The sequence below is a fragment of the Heloderma suspectum genome, chromosome 6 (genome assembly GCF_057233095.1).
Source record: "Heloderma suspectum isolate Gila_16-S chromosome 6, 16-S_ref, whole genome shotgun sequence".
NCBI classification, from domain to species: Eukaryota; Metazoa; Chordata; class Lepidosauria; order Squamata; family Helodermatidae; genus Heloderma; species Heloderma suspectum.
This window is the reverse complement of record NC_139463.1, coordinates 38,842,331-38,859,530: the sequence shown is the minus strand read 5'-3', so window position 1 is coordinate 38,859,530 and position 17,200 is coordinate 38,842,331. Positions and strand designations below refer to the sequence as shown.

Genomic DNA, 17,200 nt, shown 5'->3' with positions numbered 1-17,200 from the left:
TGTAATCTACATAGTATCAGTTTTCCTGTGTGGTGATTTCCATCTCTAGTACTTACATAAGAAGTCAAGCATGACAGTTTACAGCTTTTTAAACAAGAGCACAGATCTGCAGTCTGCAGGAATGGTGCTAACTTGGCCATTGTCACCAGCGTCAAACAATCTTCTAAATTAAAAATAAACAAAACCCCTTGACTGTACTGGATATACCCGTGAGCAGTTTATCAGTTACAAGCCGCTGTTATGTAAAGCAAAGGGATTCTGATGCACAATTGTCCCCATTTAACATTTATATAATAAGAATAACCAGCAGTTTGAAAGGAACATGGAGTAGCAAGTTCAACCAAGCCAGCCATAAACAGTCAACTGGCTTGAACGAAACAATTCAGAACAAGAATGTGGCATATCTTTTGCCAAGAGTTTCACCACTTCCAGCAATAAATGAAGCTCGCACTATCCTTAGCCAAAAAACATCCTGAGTCAAAACAGGAGGAAAGCTATATAAACGAGGCCCTGCAGAATAAGAATGTTAGCATTGTTCCAGTAAACACACTGCTCTAAGCAACTGAGGCTGGAGGCAGATGCAACATTTTAAGAGTGGTAGAGGTGGCTTGAAAAACAACTTTGCTGCTCTCCAAACAAACACACATTTTTATGTTCTGGGAAAATCAACTCTGGAAAAATATGACCTGCAGGGTTGTTGTTGTATTGTGGGGCATGGTTCACTTTGAATTGTGGGGGGAAAGCTAGTTGTGTTGGGCTGTTATTGGCTAGTGCCAGTAACACCATCAACCCCCCTTTAATTTCCAGAGCAGTTTTGCAGGTTTAAAGAAAACATTAGTGAATTGGTTGGAGGTAAGGGAAAAGATGAACCTATAAATGGATATGTGCCACTTACTCTGTGTGTGTGTGTGTGTGTGTGTGTGTGTGTGTAGAGAGAGAGAGAGAGAGAGAGGGAGGGAGGGAGGGAGAGGGGGGGGTTGGTGTAAAGCAGCACAACAGCAAAGTATCAGGGAGGCTCTGGATCCACTATGGATGCAGTCAGTCTTAAGGTAAAAAGTATAAAAAAGATAGAAAGACTAACAACCGAGTATTAAAAATATATTTTAAGTTAAACGTTTTGGCTTCTGCTGTAATCAGTAGCTGTGCTGTTAATCAGTCTCTCTCTCTCTCTCTCTCTCTCTCTCTCTCTCTTTCTCTCTCACAGACACACACACTCACACTCTCTCACACACACACCCCATCTGAAACATGAGAGGAGGAACAAAACTGGGGGCTGAACCAGCATTATACTTGCTGCTATGCTTGCATGAAAAGGCAAGTTGTGAAGGTGGGTTCACACTGTGGGTGTACAATCCAAGCCGAACAAGAACATTGTGTTGTCCAGGGCTGGGGTCTTATCCCCTCAACTGGATTTCAGCCAATTTGTGTTTGTTCACAGCTCAGTAAATAATATGCCCAAATATGCACAAGGAATTCATGATAAGTTGTAATGAGTCATGCTAGGCTAGTTTACCCTAATGGAACATGGCTCCTGATGGTGCAAACCTTTGCTCATATTCACTGTGAAAGAAATGAGGCTAAGCGGTACATGCACAACACTGTAATAGTGTGGGTGCAGCTATTCTATGCTGTTTCAATCCTGTTTAACTATAATGGCTTTCCCCATGGAATCTGAATGCTGATATTTTGTGATGAGGGGACTAGGAGTTTTCTGCTAGAAATCCACCCCCCCTCCCATCTGCAATCCTGAAACCCTCCTTGAGTGTGAAGGCTCAACATGATAAACCAATTTAGGTTTACATGCTGCATTGTAAGTCATCAGGACAGCAGTGGCCCATTTCCTCAGCAGGCAATTCTGGGAGCAGGTCTCCGTAAACCATGAGATCGTCTTCCCAGGAACTTGGGGAGAGTTTAGCCCCGCAGGCTGGAGAACCTGGCTGGCACCTCTCCCGTGAGAAAAGAGGCAGTATAATTTAATGGTTAGACTGTCTGACTAGGATCAGAGAGACCTAGGTACAAATCCGCAGGAGGCTCACTGGATGACCTTGGACTAATTCTCTAAACCTAGCCTACCTCACAGGATTGTTGAGAAGTCAGATACACCACCCTGAGCTCATTGGAGGAAAGGTGGGATATACATTTAATGACTAGATGAGAGCCCCATAGACCTTTGCGCCATGGAGATGGCTGAACTTAATGCCATGGAGATGGCTGAAGAGAATCAGGAGGCCCTTCTCTGTGGTGGCCCCCACTCTGTGGAACTCCCTCCCTAGGGAACTCCGCCATGCCCCCTCTTTAATGAGCTTCCGCCGCGCATTAAAAACGTGGTTGTTCAGGCAGGCATTTGGGGTGGGTTAGGGTATTTTAGAAAACGTTTTTATTGTAGAATTTTATTGTTTTAAATTGTTTTATTATACGCTGTACATCGCCCAGAGTGGCTGGGTGACCAGCCAGATGGGCGATTAATAAATTTAATAATAAATAATAAAATAAAATCAGGACAGAAGCTGAATGTGGGCTGGCCATTGTTTGATCAGGAGGTGAGCCAGGAGTTTGCGTGAACATTCACAGCTCATCGTACGCTCCATAAAACTCATACTCCCTCTTCAAAAACCAAACCGATTTCTTTCTCTTACCTCTGTCTGGAAAGCTTTGCTGAAGCCGCTGTTGCTGCTGGGGGCAAAGGCACGCCCGGGGCTGCAGCTCACCACCACAGGCATCCCGTTCTCACATGTAACGTTCCCACGAGTTGCGCTGATGCGATCGCCCAGTTTGCAGCTGGAGACGTGCGCCTCGGTGCCTGTGCAGTCCATAGAATAAGCCCAATATCTGTGCTTCCTTCGGCTCGCTGTCATCCTTGAAGGAAAAGAAGGAACATCACAACCGCTGAAAGCCACAGATGAAGATAACAAAAAGGAAGGTGTAGTGGAAATGCGGAAGGCTGCTGTATATCGAGGAGCTAGCGGCGCATCGCAATTGTTCTCTTCCATGCCCCAAATGCACATGAGAGCCTAGCTTACGTCTGTGCCTGGTTTTCTCTTCCAGGCCTAGTGGGTCTTCTATGTAATGCCTCTTCAATAGTACTCATTCATTCCAACTTTTAGCTTACCTTAAGTGAAGAGGCCCAAGGTCAGCTGTAGACCATCTGGCTTGGCTGGCTGCCAATGATGGAGGCTAGTTCGTCCCTCCCAGTGGGGGGTAGGGAAAGCCCACTAAGTGTATATCAATCTCTGAGGGAGGTTTGAGACTCAGAACATCTCCGTGGGTCAAGTCAACATGGGCCAGGCCTTTGGAGCCGTTCATCACTGCTCTTATCTGATTTGCTGATCTTAAGACAAGAGTATGGGGTTTCCAGCGACTGAAGGAACATATACTTTATGCTTTGAATGTATTGGCTTGTTTTTCTTGCTTTATTAGCCTGTACTAGCTAAATAGACTCCTTTCCTTCACCAATCGGTGTGTTCATTGTCTCTGAATATCTGAAAAGTACCCCTGCATATTGACAAAACAATTGGCAAAACAGTAGGTTTATTCAGTTTGGTTGAAACAGCGGTGAAGCAGTGTCATTGACACTCTCCTCACATCCAGGTCAGGTGAAGTCACACAACTAAATCTTGGATGGAAGATATGGGCAGGTTCTAAGAAGTTGTTTAGGTCTTTATACACGAATAACAATACCTTAAACCTGGCCTGGTAGCAGATAGGCAGCCAGTGCAGTTCCCTCAGCAAAGGAGTTACATGCTGAAAAGGGACAGCTCCTGACAGCAGCCAAGATAGATATTTTGCACATGGCAAAAGGGACACTCTTGTGTACTCTGAACATCTCTTAACAACTGTCTAAGGCCCTAAACGCCAACACACACACACCATACCAAAGACTAAACTACCCGAAAATGAGCTCTCCCATTATGGTATAACTGAGTCATCTGTTTCATCCTACCAAATCGCGAGAATGTTTACCACACCTCTATAACAAGTGTGTGGTAAAATGGTGATCTCTATGGAAAGGTGAGATACAAATGTGGTAATAAATAAATATCAAATAATAATATTGCTATCCTTTGGTGTGTCTCCCTCATGTTAACTTTCATTTATTTATAACATTTATATCCCACTCTTCCTCAGGGCAGCATAGATTATTCTCTCTCTCCCCCTCTTCCCCCCCACCCTGATTTTTATCCTCACAACAACCCTACAAAGTTGGTTAGGTTGAGAGATAGTGGCTGGCTCAAAGTCATCCAAGGAGCATCATGGCTGAAAGAGGATTTGAACTTGGGTCTCCTCAGCCTGAGGCTGACACTTTAACCAGTACTTGACACAGTACTCTCTCCTCTGCATATGAGGCTGTAGCCTGCTTAGGGGAATGAGTAGTTCCTTTATCTTTTCTCCTGGATTATCTGCCAGCTTGGAACAAAGCCTTTCAAGGCTTTGGTGTTAAAAACCTAAAGCCCAGGGATCGGAGCCAAGAGGAAGTCTACTGCGGCAAAGGAAGGAGAGCTCAACCAGGCATTTGTGTCTAAAGCTCTCCAGTTGCTTGTGGCCCTTGGTGAGAATGGTTCCAGCAACTTTGCCGAGTGCAGATAAGGCCACGAGGAAAGGAAGCATCTGCCTTCCACGAGTCAGAACACAAGTCAGGCCTCCGAAGTGAAGCTGCTGTGTCTGAGCAGAAAAACTGGGCTTTCAACACTACTGGAAGGCTGGAAAGATTAACAGAATCCATTTGAAGAAGAGATAACTCTAATCCTGCAAAATCTCGGCATATTTCCCCTGGCCTGGGAGAAGGGAAAGAATTCTTGTGGGCCCGTTAACAATAATCAAATGCTTGCTATGGAAGAGAGGGAGATGGGGTTAATTTGAAGCCTGTATACAAAATCAGCTTTGGAACATGTGGAGTCAGAAGTACATATCAGAGTACATCTGAGCATGTGCAGAGTGCATCAGAGTACATCTGAGCATGTGCAGAGTGCATTTCTCTCACTGGTAAGTAAGCACAGCTTATCACCACACATCTGAGCCAGTGAGGTGCAGAATGTGTAGTAATTGGTGTTTTGCACTCGGGACACCTGGGTTCAAGTATCATCTCGGCCATCAAGCTGAGTGATTTGGGGCCAGTCACTCTTTTCTCAGCCTAGTCTACCTTACAGGATTAACATAAGAAAATGTTATAAGAAAAGCCCTGCTGGATCAGACCAAGGATCCACCTAGTTCAGCATTCTGTTCACATAGTGGCCAACCAGCTGTTGACTGGGAACCCACAAGCAGGACATGAGTGCAACAGCACCCTCCTGACCATGATCCCCAGCAACTGGTATACATAGGCGTACTGCCTCTGATACTGGAGGTAGCATATAGTGTAGGAATACTGGGAATAGTTTGATAAATGTGCAGACAGCAGTTGCAATAAACAGTCTGTTAAAACTTATATTCACGGTGAAAAAGAAGAGGGATAAAAAACTTTATTCAAGGTAAAAAAAAGGAACATTCATAGTAATCTCAGCTGTTGTGAAATAAAACAGCACCCCATCGCAGAGGGAGGAGAAAAAAGGGAGGAGGAGACATAAGAAGGGAAATGGTCAAGATATAGGAGCAGAAAAGGGGCAATTTAAGACAGGTTAAGCAAGTTAACCCCTTATTTACCAGAGTCAGCAAGGACAAAACTATCATAACTATCACCTCCCACTGGCCCAAACAATTAACTAACAAGTGCTGTTGCCCATTTCAAACATATATCCATCAGGACTAGTAGCCATTGATAGCCTTCTTGGCCAGGGTTGCTGGGAAGATAACATGGGAATTATATACTTGAGCTCCTTGCAGGCAGGATGGGATAAAACCCCGTGTTTAGTGGACAGAGCTTTCAGGTCCAGCGGTGTAGTGGAGGCCAGAGTCAAAGCTCTGGGACTTTTTTTTTTTTATTAGCAGGGACAATGACATCACCTGCTATCCTGCTCAGATGTCTGTGTTCCCTCTGTGCTTACCTGCAAACTTCACAGTAGCTGGGGGGAAATGGATTTTTTCCCTGGTGCTGGGAAAAGAAACACCGGGAAAATCTTGAACTGGTGGTCTTATGCTGTTTGGGGACATGTTGTGTCTCTCCCTTTCTTATGTCAAAGTCCAACATTCTAGTCACTGCACTGCCCTTTGCCAGCTCAAGCTAGAATTGAGGCTGCTGCATAAATAATTAGATAATAAGAATGACGTTTGGCTGATTTCTTCACTCATAGTCATCTGCTCTATTTGCAGATGTAGAATTGTGACCTTGATCTATGGAGATGGCTTTGAATTACTTTAAGGGCTTTTTCACATGGAACTTTTATCTTGCTGTTGAGATTGCTCACACATGGAAGTTTGCAGGTCATTTAGATGACGTTTGGAACCTCCTGGGCACACCCTGGTTATTCCACCTCAAAAATATATGGAAATAATGAGCCATCTATTTAAGTCGGGATGTTATGCTATTAAAACAGAAACTAGATGGCGCTGTTTCATGGAGTTCTATGGAACCTTGAAAATCAAAAGCTTCCCCTCAGCATCACATGGTCACTGCCGTAAATGCAGAAAGGCTCCACATAGGGGGGACTACAAGATTTTTCTTTAATGTAAAGGCAACCTAAATATGTAGAACCAGAATCACTGCTTGAGCTTTTCTTGGATCTTTTGGTAGCTGTCAGATGAACATAAAGAAAACACTGTCCATGCTGCCTGAAACTGAGTGGCTACAAAAGTTAAGAGAAACGACTAAATAAGTAGCACTGACGTCAGACCAAAACAAAATTCCATAAAATGTCAGCCTGTTAGTAACATTTGGCATTCAGTAGTATATAAAAGCAGAGGAATTGATTCAAGATGAAGATCTGAGATACTCAAATATGGTTTGGAGGACTTCTTCTTCATGTATAGTAATGAAGTCAGGAAGATCTTGGAATGCTGGGTTGTAGTGTAATGTTTTGAGGACCCCGCCCCCGATACATCATCATTTTTTTTAAAGGAGTCTTCTACTTACATTAGTTATTAAGGGCGCAATCCTATGCATGTTTAAAGAGAAAAGGCCTACAACTCCCAGCATTCCCCAGCCTACAACTCCTAGCATGCCCCAGCTAGCAATGCTGGCTGGGGAATGCTGGGAGTTGTAGGCCTGGGGGATGCTGGGAGTTGTAGGCCTTTTCTCTGTCTAAACATGCATAGGATTGCACCCTAATTGTGTGAATTGACAACCTCTTGGAGCATCCCTCAGAGAACTGCGTGATGCACCTGCTTGGGTGGCAATGTTCTTAGACCAGTCTTTACATTTTACTTTGGAGATACGTCTGACCAGACAGTAAGGATTTGAGGCATAGGGTAGACAACCTGGTGCCTTCCAGATATTTTGGACTATAGCTCCCACAATCCTGAGCCATTGGCCATGATGAGTGAGGGTTATGGGAGTGGTAGTCCAAAACATCTGGAAGGGACCAGGTTGCCGACCCTGTGCTAGACATTCAACTACAAGTTCATGGAGATGGATCTATCCATTGCTATCAGCTATGCTAAAATGGACTTCAAAGTTCAGAGGTGGTATACTTTTGAATACTGTGGAGCAACAGCAGGGAAGGAGTGAGAGCCAGCGTGGTGTAACGGCTGGAGGGCTGGACTGGGACTTGGGAGATCCGGGTTCTAGTCCCCACTCTGCCATGAAGCTCACTGGGTGACTTTGGGCCAGTCACTGATTCTCCATCTAAACTACCTCACAGGGCTGTTGTGAGGATAAAATGGAGAGAAGGAGCAGGACAGCCATGTAAGCCACCTTGGGTTCCTTGCAAGAGGAAAAAAGGCAAGATATAACTGTAATAAATAAATAAGTACTATTGCAGCTTCCTCAACCTGCTATTATCCAGATGTGTTGGACTACAACTGCCACCATCTCCAGCCAACATGATCAATGGCCCTGCTGGCTGTTGTAGGGCCCTACTATGGGCCTACTACATCTGGAGGGCCCAAGGCTGAGGCAGGGTGGACTACTGCTTTCATGCTCTACTATGGGCTCCCTCAAACATCCGCTTGACTAGTGTGTGAAACAGGATGCTGGGCTAGATGGGCTAGAGATGATGGGAGGTGTAGTCCAACACATCGGGAAAGCAACCAGTTGGGGCAGGATGGACTACTGACTTGCAGGCCTCCCAGCAGTGTACAATACTAGCGGAGTTAGCAGAAGGCCTGATAGAGCTCAACAAGGAAATCTCAGTAGGAAAGGAAGCTCCCAGAGTTGTTAAATTTGCCTTTCCTTTAATATAAACTGCACTGTCGAATGCAGAAACAAAATGACATTCCAAGGCAAGAGTCTGGCAGCAAGAAGAACGATGAACTAAGTTGTTTTCTTTAGCCAAAGAGCCATCTGTGAATCATTTTGCCTCCCACCATCATGAAGGGAAGCAGTCTCACGTGGGTTACCTCAGCTTTGGTTGGGTTTGGGAATGAAAATTCTGGGTTCTGTGGGAAAGACAGCTGTTGGGGGAGGGTTCCTTTTAAACCACTGCCTACAGAACTACAGAGTCAGCTCATTGGAATAGAGACCCGATCTGGAAAATGGGTTCCCAGCTGTGGAACCACAGTGTGAATTGAAGGCCCCACCCTTGGGGAGAAGGCTATTCATTACTACATTATGCAGAGTGAAACCAGAGAAACGAGAAGCATGCTAACAAGGCTCTGAGGTCACGTGTAAAAAGGACTGGATCCAAGTGACCGGTGAGAAAGTGTGGAATCTTTGCTTTTCCTTTAAAGCAGCGAGCGTATTATGGAGCACCCTGGGGAAAGAGGGTGCTGCTGGCTGAGTAACAACATTTGGAATCCCACCATGGGATGCTTTATACGCCTCTCCCTGGAAACTGTGTGAGTAGCTTTGGCTCCAGCCCTCAAGGAAGCCCATAACCCACACCCCTAGAGAAATGGCTTTCAAGCTTTTCTGCTTTTGGAGAGCTCTTTTCCACATCTGCCCAAGAAGCCTTCCATAGCTGCCATGAAGCCACAGCATATTGCAGAAGATTCTGGGTCATATTTCAGTGCACACAGTGTCTGACATGGGGCACGGGTCAGGCCTGTTGCTGCTGCCCTAGAAGGTCAGCACACAGCCAACATCGCCTGTTGCAAAGGAAGATTGGTAATGGGGGGGCTCAGCCCCCCTCCCTTAATGTTCTGAGGAACACAGAGTTGTCAGTTTGGAACTAGTATACTTCAAGGACTGTCTGCTGCCAACTGAACCTTCCTGGACCCTTACATCCTCTTTGGAGGCCCTTTTCTGAATCCTCAGGTCATTTGAGGTGTGGCAGGCAGTGATCCGGGGATAGGGTGTTCTCAGTGGGTGGTGCCAGTGCTAACTCCAGATTTTGGGGGGCCCTTCTACTGTCCTCCTCTCTCAGTGAGTCTACTTTCTCCCCGCCATTGTCACCAGCTGCTATTGCTCATCGCTTCCACTTATTTGCTTGACAGGCTGAGATCTAGGGAGGAAGCAGGCATTGGCATCAGCTGCTTTTCCTTCTCATCGCCACCGTTGTCTGGGCCAGAGTAAAAGCAGGTGGACAGGCAGGTTGCAATGATGAAGGGAAGGAGCAAGTCCAGGGGGCTCTTGTCAATGGGCCCCCGCGGGGGCGGGGCCCCCCCACAGGTGCCTGCCCATGTCTACCCTTGACACTGGCCCTGGGTGGTGTCCTGTCACTGGAATACCTTCCCCAGATACTTTCTGATATTTTGGGTGCCAGGTGAAGACCTTGTTATTTGCCCAGGCCTTTTAACTGCTGTGATGTGTTTGTTAACTTATCACCGTCTTATGTGGTTTTAGCATCTCTGTTATGTTCTGGGGTTTTAATATTTTATTATGGGTTACTGGTTGTTTTAAGGGGTTGTCAGTGAAGGCTGGTGGCTCCGATGACAGTGGGGCGGTGCATCCACTCTGAGTTTCATTCAGAACTCTGAAGGAGCTATCCAAGGTGCTTCTGAACCTCGGATAGCTCCTTTAGAGTTCTGTCTGGTTCTGACTGAAGCCTGGAGCAGATTCACCACCCGAATGACATGGGAGCCACCAGCCTCCGCTGGTGGTTGTCTTTCATTGTTACTGGGAACCCTTTGGGGTTGAAGAGGAGGATATAAATGAATCTATCCTGCACATGCATAGATGTGGAGAATCTTTTCCCCCTTTAAATTGTCCAGTCTGGCTTCTGAGGTGGAGCTGTGGGGTAACAGCAGGGAAAGACTATTGCAGCCTTTCCCAACCTTCCTTTTCCCTTTCATGGCTGGGCATGATGGGAGCTGTAGTCCAATACATCTGGAGGAAGGCAGGTTGGGAAAGGATGGACTATTATCTTCACGCCCTTCTTGTGAGTTTTCCAGAAGCATCCAGTCGATTAGTGTAGTATGTGAAATGGGATGCCAGACTAGGTCACTGCTGAGTCTCAATGTTTGGAAACCACTGTCTGCAGGCAGGAGTGCAGACACAAGATACAATTCTAGTTAAGGAGCAGATACCCAGATATATGTTGACATGGCACCAACTCAACTGAATCAGTGCCATGTCCAACAGAAGCAAGTTTAGGCAAAGCAATCTCTTAGCCCTTCTTGTGGCTAATTTTTGTGTGTGTGCAGTGCAGCAGACAGATGTAAACAGTGGATTTTAGAGACCCAGAGAGGGAAAGAACATTGGCATAAACATTTGATCTTTTGTCCCCATGTGCAGAAAACACCAGGCCACCTGGAAGCATTTATATCCTGAAGCCAGAAAGAGAGAGAGAGAGAGACAGAGAGAGAGTGCCAATCTGGACTTTAAAAAAGTAGCTCTGCAGTGTGGCTTTACATTATTTCAGTCTATGAACCTGTTTTTCTTTGTTTGGTAGTTTCTCACTAATGAAGAACATGGAACATAGCGAGTGGAATCCTGCAGGCAGGAGCTCTGGGAAACAGCATCCATGCAAGCCAGAAGAACAAACATAAAACCCACAAACATTGTGCCTTCAGACCTCCCCCCCACCCTGCCCCCCTCATGGTTACTCCATGGATTATGGTCTTTGGATAGGAAAAACAATACAAACTATTTCTCAACATAAGCTGTTCTACAGCTGCCTAAGGGCTTTATTGGTTCAACACTGTGGAGGAAATTAAAGTAAGCAGTGAACCATTTTAGACATTGACAAGGAATAAACAACAACATTGAAGCTATTTGTCTGGGTTTTTCCAACTCCAGTTTGGAAACCTGCAGTTCTAAACAGGGCTGTATGTGTGTTTAAGAAAACCTGATCCACCCATAAGGTTCAAGGACACAATCAACCCTTTGTAAAGCCCTCACTTACTTGTAGACTCTGGCATTGTATTTCTTCTCTGCCGGAAATCCAAACATGCCACAGATAACATGGGCATTTTTTGTGTTCCAGTTTTTGTCACAGATCTGCTTCCAGGTACCTCTTTCTTTTACCTCCACATAACCCTCTGTGACAGGGATGCGCTTGCGGAAGGCAGAAAGGATGGGTCGTATCCGGACATCTTCCACTTGGATGTTCGCATTCTAGGAAGGGAGAGGGAGTGGTATTGGTTATATGTGAATTTGTTGCTTAGCTATTGGGCTCAACAAAGATATAAAACAAAGATAAAATTGATGACAGATCAAACATCTGTTATATAGATTATTATTATTTTTTAAAATGCATTAGTGCCAAAAACAACTCAACTCTTCTAGCGGGGCCTTTTTCTACTAGTGATTTACTCTGAGCCGGCTGCGTGTTGAGGTTGTTAGGGATGAATGATGTCGTGGCCATCCAGCAGCCACCCTGGAGCTTATCAGGGAAAAACTGGATTTCTTGAGACTGCTCAAAGTCCGATTCTTTTCCTCACGTCGGGTTCTCAGCAGTATAGTTGCTGTGTGCCCCCCCAAGCCCTGCATTGACCTCGGGAATGCTAGCCCTGCCCAGGGGTGTGCCTTTCACTGTGACCCTGGTCAAGGGGCATTTCCTGTCTCCTGCCCCTGTGTTTCCCAGCATAACTCAAGTAGTGTCTACTCAGAAGTAACACCCATTGTGCTCAAGGAGGCTTGTCTGCCAAATGCGCACATAGGAAGTAATTACTTCCCCCCTCTGTTACAGTGCTCAAGTGCAGCAATGCTTTAGAAAATTTGGAGCTCTTTGTGAGGCTTGTCTGCCAAATGTGCATATAGGAAGTAAGTACTTCCCCTCTCCATTACGGAAAAACGGGGGGGGGGGGAGAGCCTCTCTCACTGGTAGAGCAGCCCCTGCCACTCATGACGCTCACTTCAAACCCCTCACCCTACCAGGAAGTATGTTATGTGAAGCAACTTAAAATGGGGCAATGCACACCTTTGTGGATCCCTGCCCACACCAAAATCGGCTCCTAGAAAAATGCGGGTAAGCCACTCCTCCCTTCTCCTTCCGTTGTCATTGAAACACGGCCCAGGATCCAAATTGCCACCTTGGAAACTTCTGTGCTGTGAGATTAATTTGAGGCCCCCTTTTCAATCACAACCACACCCCCAACTGCTCAACAAGCCAGCCCCAAAGTTCTGAGGAGCTTTAGAAAGACAGTGGCCTGAGATGTACCTGCTGCTGTCGCACCAACGATTTCGCCACCAAAATCTGGTGACGCGGCAGTGGCAAAAAAAAGTGGCAATTGCCTTTTAAAGCATGGCCTTCCGGGAGCACGATTCTGCTTTCCAACAAGGTGCAGGAACTTCGTGTGCCTTTTTAAAAGGGAAAATTGCAGCTTTTTGTGCTGCCTCAGCAGCAAATTCAGCGGCAGTAGCTCTCAGGGGGTGGGGGGTGGCAGCGGTGTGTGTGTGTGTGTGTGTGTTTGTGTAGCTGGGGGCTGGGGCAGGCCCCACAAAAATGGTTAGGGCGGGACATTCGACCCATGTGCTGTCCACCCTTACTTTAAACACTGCTTTCAAGTGTGATCCACTTCCTGTTTCTCCCCAGCTCCCTCAGTACGGCCATTCATCTCGCATGAGACATAACAGTGGGGCTGGTGGTCTTGTAACTTCAGCCCTAGGGATGCTCTTGGCCAGTAACCTTGGCCCAGTCTCTCTCTCTCTCTCTCTCTCTCTCTCTCTCTCTCTCTCTCAGCCTAATCAACCTTACAAGATTGTTGTGAAAATTAACTAGAGTAACCCCTAATGTCACTCTAAGGTCAAGGACACAAATGAAAGGCTAAATAAAAATTTCTGGCTATAATTGCACTGCTTGTTTTTGCCTTTAGTAATTGTTATGTCTGCCAGAAGATAAAGATGAATGGATTCATCTAATGGTTTTTTAAGACTTCTATGTTCACTTCTGTGAATTCAATCCCTCTCAGGAGTATGGCCTGGATTTCCCTTTCAACGGAAGAAATGAGGTATGAGTTGCAAAACAGACTTATTTTCACATGTTGGGCCTACGTGAGGGCAGCAGCAGGACAAACCTCACAGAAACTTTGGCCCAGAGAGGCTCAAGGGGACTTGGAAGAAAAGCTCTTTAGCTGTAACAGGCAGCTAAAAGGGGAAGGCAGAAAGAAAGAAAGAAAGAAAGAAAGAAAGAAAGAAAGAAAGAAAGAAAGATGGACGGACGGACGGACGGACGGACGACTGGAAGTTTATATAAAGTTTTCAGAAGAGGTTGTTTCCCTTTATTATTACATCATAGTTGTAATAATCCCATTCATAAATGTAATACCTCAGAAGGGGGAAAGTGTAGGATGAGGGATACACACACACACACACACACACACACACCTACTGTTAGAAGTCAGTTGTATTTTTGAACAGTCTACAGTTTCACTGTGCCCATTTGCCATCAACAGGAATAATTTCACCTGGTACCAGGTTTCAATGGTATTTTTGACATTTGGGGTGCTCCCAGATGGAGGGCTTCTAAAGTTATAGAAATTTAAGCTTTAATATGTTTAGCTTAGCTTAAGTTGTTCTATGTAGCTAGATTTTTGTGTGTGTTCTACCTCTGTATAGAACTACCATGCTAGCAAAGATATAGAGCTTTAGCAGAGACTCAGGAATGTCAAGAATGTAGTATGCAGGAGTACTCTGCTGTCTCTCTACACATGCTTGAGTGTTGAGGGGCGTTGTTTGTGCCAGCTAGACAAAGAATCACAGAACAGTAGGGTTGGAAGGGGCCTACAAGGCCATCGAGTCCAACCCCCCACTCAATGCAGGAATCCAAGTCAGAGCATCCCCGACAAATGGCTGTCCAGCCTCGTCTTGAAGGCCTCCAGTATGGGAGAGCCCACCACCTCCCCAGGTAATTGGTTCCATTGTCGTATTGCTCTTACAGTCAGGAGGTTTTTCCTGATGTTCAGCCGGAATCTGGCTTCCTGTAACTTGAGCCTATTATTCCGTGTCCTGCACTCTGGGATGAAGATAGTAGAGAGCAGGCGTAAGACAACCCCCAAATAGGTTGTGTATATAAGCTTCTGGATCACATTACTTGATTGCCATCTTTGTTGGTGCATTAGCCCCAAAGGTTGCCTTATTCTGCAGAATAAAATCGTGTTAGACCAGATCTCTGCCTCCTCTTGTTCCTGGTAAACAAATTGGATGAGTCTACCAGGGATAGAACACAGTTTTTGTAACACTAACACTACCAGTTAGAAGGCATTGTGCAACTATTCTGGCTTTTCTTTCTTAGATTTTCTGTGGTAAGAAAAAAGGAATAATTGGTAGGAAACGCGGGAGGGTTACAAGTAGAAGATGATGCTGTCTGGAAACACCATACCCCCTTGTAAAATTCTGTGAATGAGACAGGCTGAAGGTGTGATAAAAGCCTCATCTGGAAGCACCCCTGGTGCACAGAATTGTCATCTAAACAAAGTACTGGTTAGCATAGAGCAGCACTATTGCTTCATGGCTTGGACACAAGCCATCTGTAAAGGGAATGCAGGAAATGTAAGTTCCATGGGTCACATGCAATGCAGAGGAATCTTTGGCCCATTGATTCTTCATGCTAGAAACTTAGGAATGGAAGCTTTCCATTTCAGAGAAATATGAAGTTGTCAGATAAACTTGAAATTATAGGATTGGAAACAATTGAACCAATAAAAGGGCAACCTCAATTTAATTGCTTTCCTATACACTGGCAGCCCTTTCTAGCATGTAACCTGCAAGATTTGAGGTTAAATCCCAGGTTAGCCATAAACTGAGTAGGTGGTCATGAATGAGTTATTACTTAGTTTCTTTAGCTTGCCATCTGTAAAAGGCAATATAAACAACCGACTTCCCCAAAACACGTTGACAAGATGAATGAAACAGGATTATTGAAAAACTTTGCAATACTAAAAAGTGTCAGAGAAATTATTGCATTTATGACTTCCACAATTTCTCCATCTAGCTGTCATGATTTCTACGTTCTTCTGCATTTATGAGTAACCTGTTCAGAGTTCCATTGTTGCAGAATATACATTAATGTGTACACTGATTTCAGTTCTGCACTGAAGATATTTGTGAGAATGACATACAAAATACGTCAATCATATGTAACAATATATGTAAATCAGCTACAGCTTGGGTTAAATTTACAACGTCACCTTCAGTGTTAAACCACTTGCCCACAGTTGTGTTAGTAATGCTCCTATTTTAATTTACATTTTAACCTATTTATGTAACTTGTTCCATTTATAACCCTCCCTTCCAATCAGTTATCTGAAGTGGCTTGTATTAAAAGTACAAAACCATAAAGTAACCATAAAAACCATAAATAACAGTAAGCAACAATAAAACCAACAGAAAGAGTTAAACCCACCCCCATTCTCTCAGGGAAGGTACAAGAGGATAAAAGAGTTGTTACCTGGCACCTAGAGGAGAGTAGAATAGGTGCTGGGTGAGCTGCCATGCAGATACTTGGAGAGAGTGTTCCAAAGTCATGGTGCCACCACTGAAAAGTCCCTGTCTGTGATAGCCTCCTGCTTAACTGCCAAAAATGGGGGCACCCAGAGCAGGTCTCCGATGATAATCTCAGTGAACTGGGCAGATGCATATCATGGATGCTATAGAGCATCTCTAAAAAGGTAAAGGTGTCCCCAACCAGTCGTGTCCGATTCTAGGGTGCAGTGCTCATCCCCGTTTCTAAGCCGAAGAGCCAGCGCTGTCCGAAGACGCTTCCGTGGTCATGTGGCCGGCATGACTGAACACCAAGGTGCACGCAACGCTGTTACCTTTCCCGCCGAGGCGGTACCTATTTATCTACTTGCAATTTCTTGCTTTCGAACTGCTAGGTTGGCAGAAGCTGGGACTGAAGACAGGAGCTCACTCTGTCACGTGGCACTCGGGTCTCGAACTGCTGACCTGCCGACCTTCCATTCTGCAGTTCAGTGTCTTAACCACTAAGCCACCGCGGCCCCTATAGAGCATCTCTACAGCAGCCGAAAATCCTGTGTTTAAAACGGGGCTTTCTGCTTCCGTTTTAAATGCAGGATCACGACGACTCCCTTTTTCATGCGCTTCCTTTTCCCCCTCCCCTTTCCCTCTTCTTCTCCCCGTATCTGAGTCTTCCATATCTTCTTGCTCCTCTTCTTGCTTTCCCTCTTTTCACGGAGGGAACTCAAGCAGAACACAACAGGGTAATTTGATAGCTCAATTATCTGCTATCTATTTAAAAATGGAACAAAGGGCATTTAGTGCAGGAGATGCTTGGAGGTTCATGGCATCATGCAAAGAGCCTGCAAACTTCCGTGACTGAGCCATCTCAATAGCAGGATAAAAGCTTCATGTGAAGGAGCCTGTAATCTCCAAACTGTTCTGGGTAATGCCAATTATATTTGTGTAGCGTGTGTACCTTTAAGATTCCAGCTCAAGAGGTAAAGGAGATGGTAGTATAAAGTAACATCACCACCAGCATGGCATATGGGATGTGCCCTCCTGGATCTTCAGATTAACTACCAAACCACTTTCTGCCATCTAGTCTTAAAAATATCTTACCCATATGGGATGTAATCCACCCCCATCTCAAGCAGTCCCCATTTTGGGACAATCTGGGACCAATATATTGCATTATGTCTGGTGCAGACCTTGTTATCAGGAAGCCCGATCGATAATTCTTCCATGCTGCAACTTGGCAAATCTCGAGCCACCACTAAAATCAGCTGATCTCAACCATCTGAAGCCATTATAATTTAATTGTGCTTGAGGTTGCCTTAAAGAGCAATCAAGCAACCAGATGGCCTTGGTAAAGTGTAAGCAGATTACCTTGCA

The 17,200-nt window shown here is 45.2% G+C and overlaps 1 protein-coding gene across 1 annotated transcript in view; it reads right to left on the bottom strand.

Moving 5' to 3' along the window:
• Nucleotides 1–17,200, bottom strand: part of LOXL2 (lysyl oxidase like 2) — a 123,215-nt gene that overhangs the window by 58,357 nt on the left and 47,658 nt on the right. Inside the window, exons 4-5 of the mRNA XM_084803972.1 lie at nt 11,313–11,524; nt 2,637–2,856 (exon numbers count right to left, since the gene is read on the bottom strand). Of these exons, the coding sequence (XP_084660098.1) occupies nt 2,637–2,856; nt 11,313–11,524 (432 nt within the window). The remainder of the gene's footprint in view (nt 1–2,636; nt 2,857–11,312; nt 11,525–17,200) is intronic.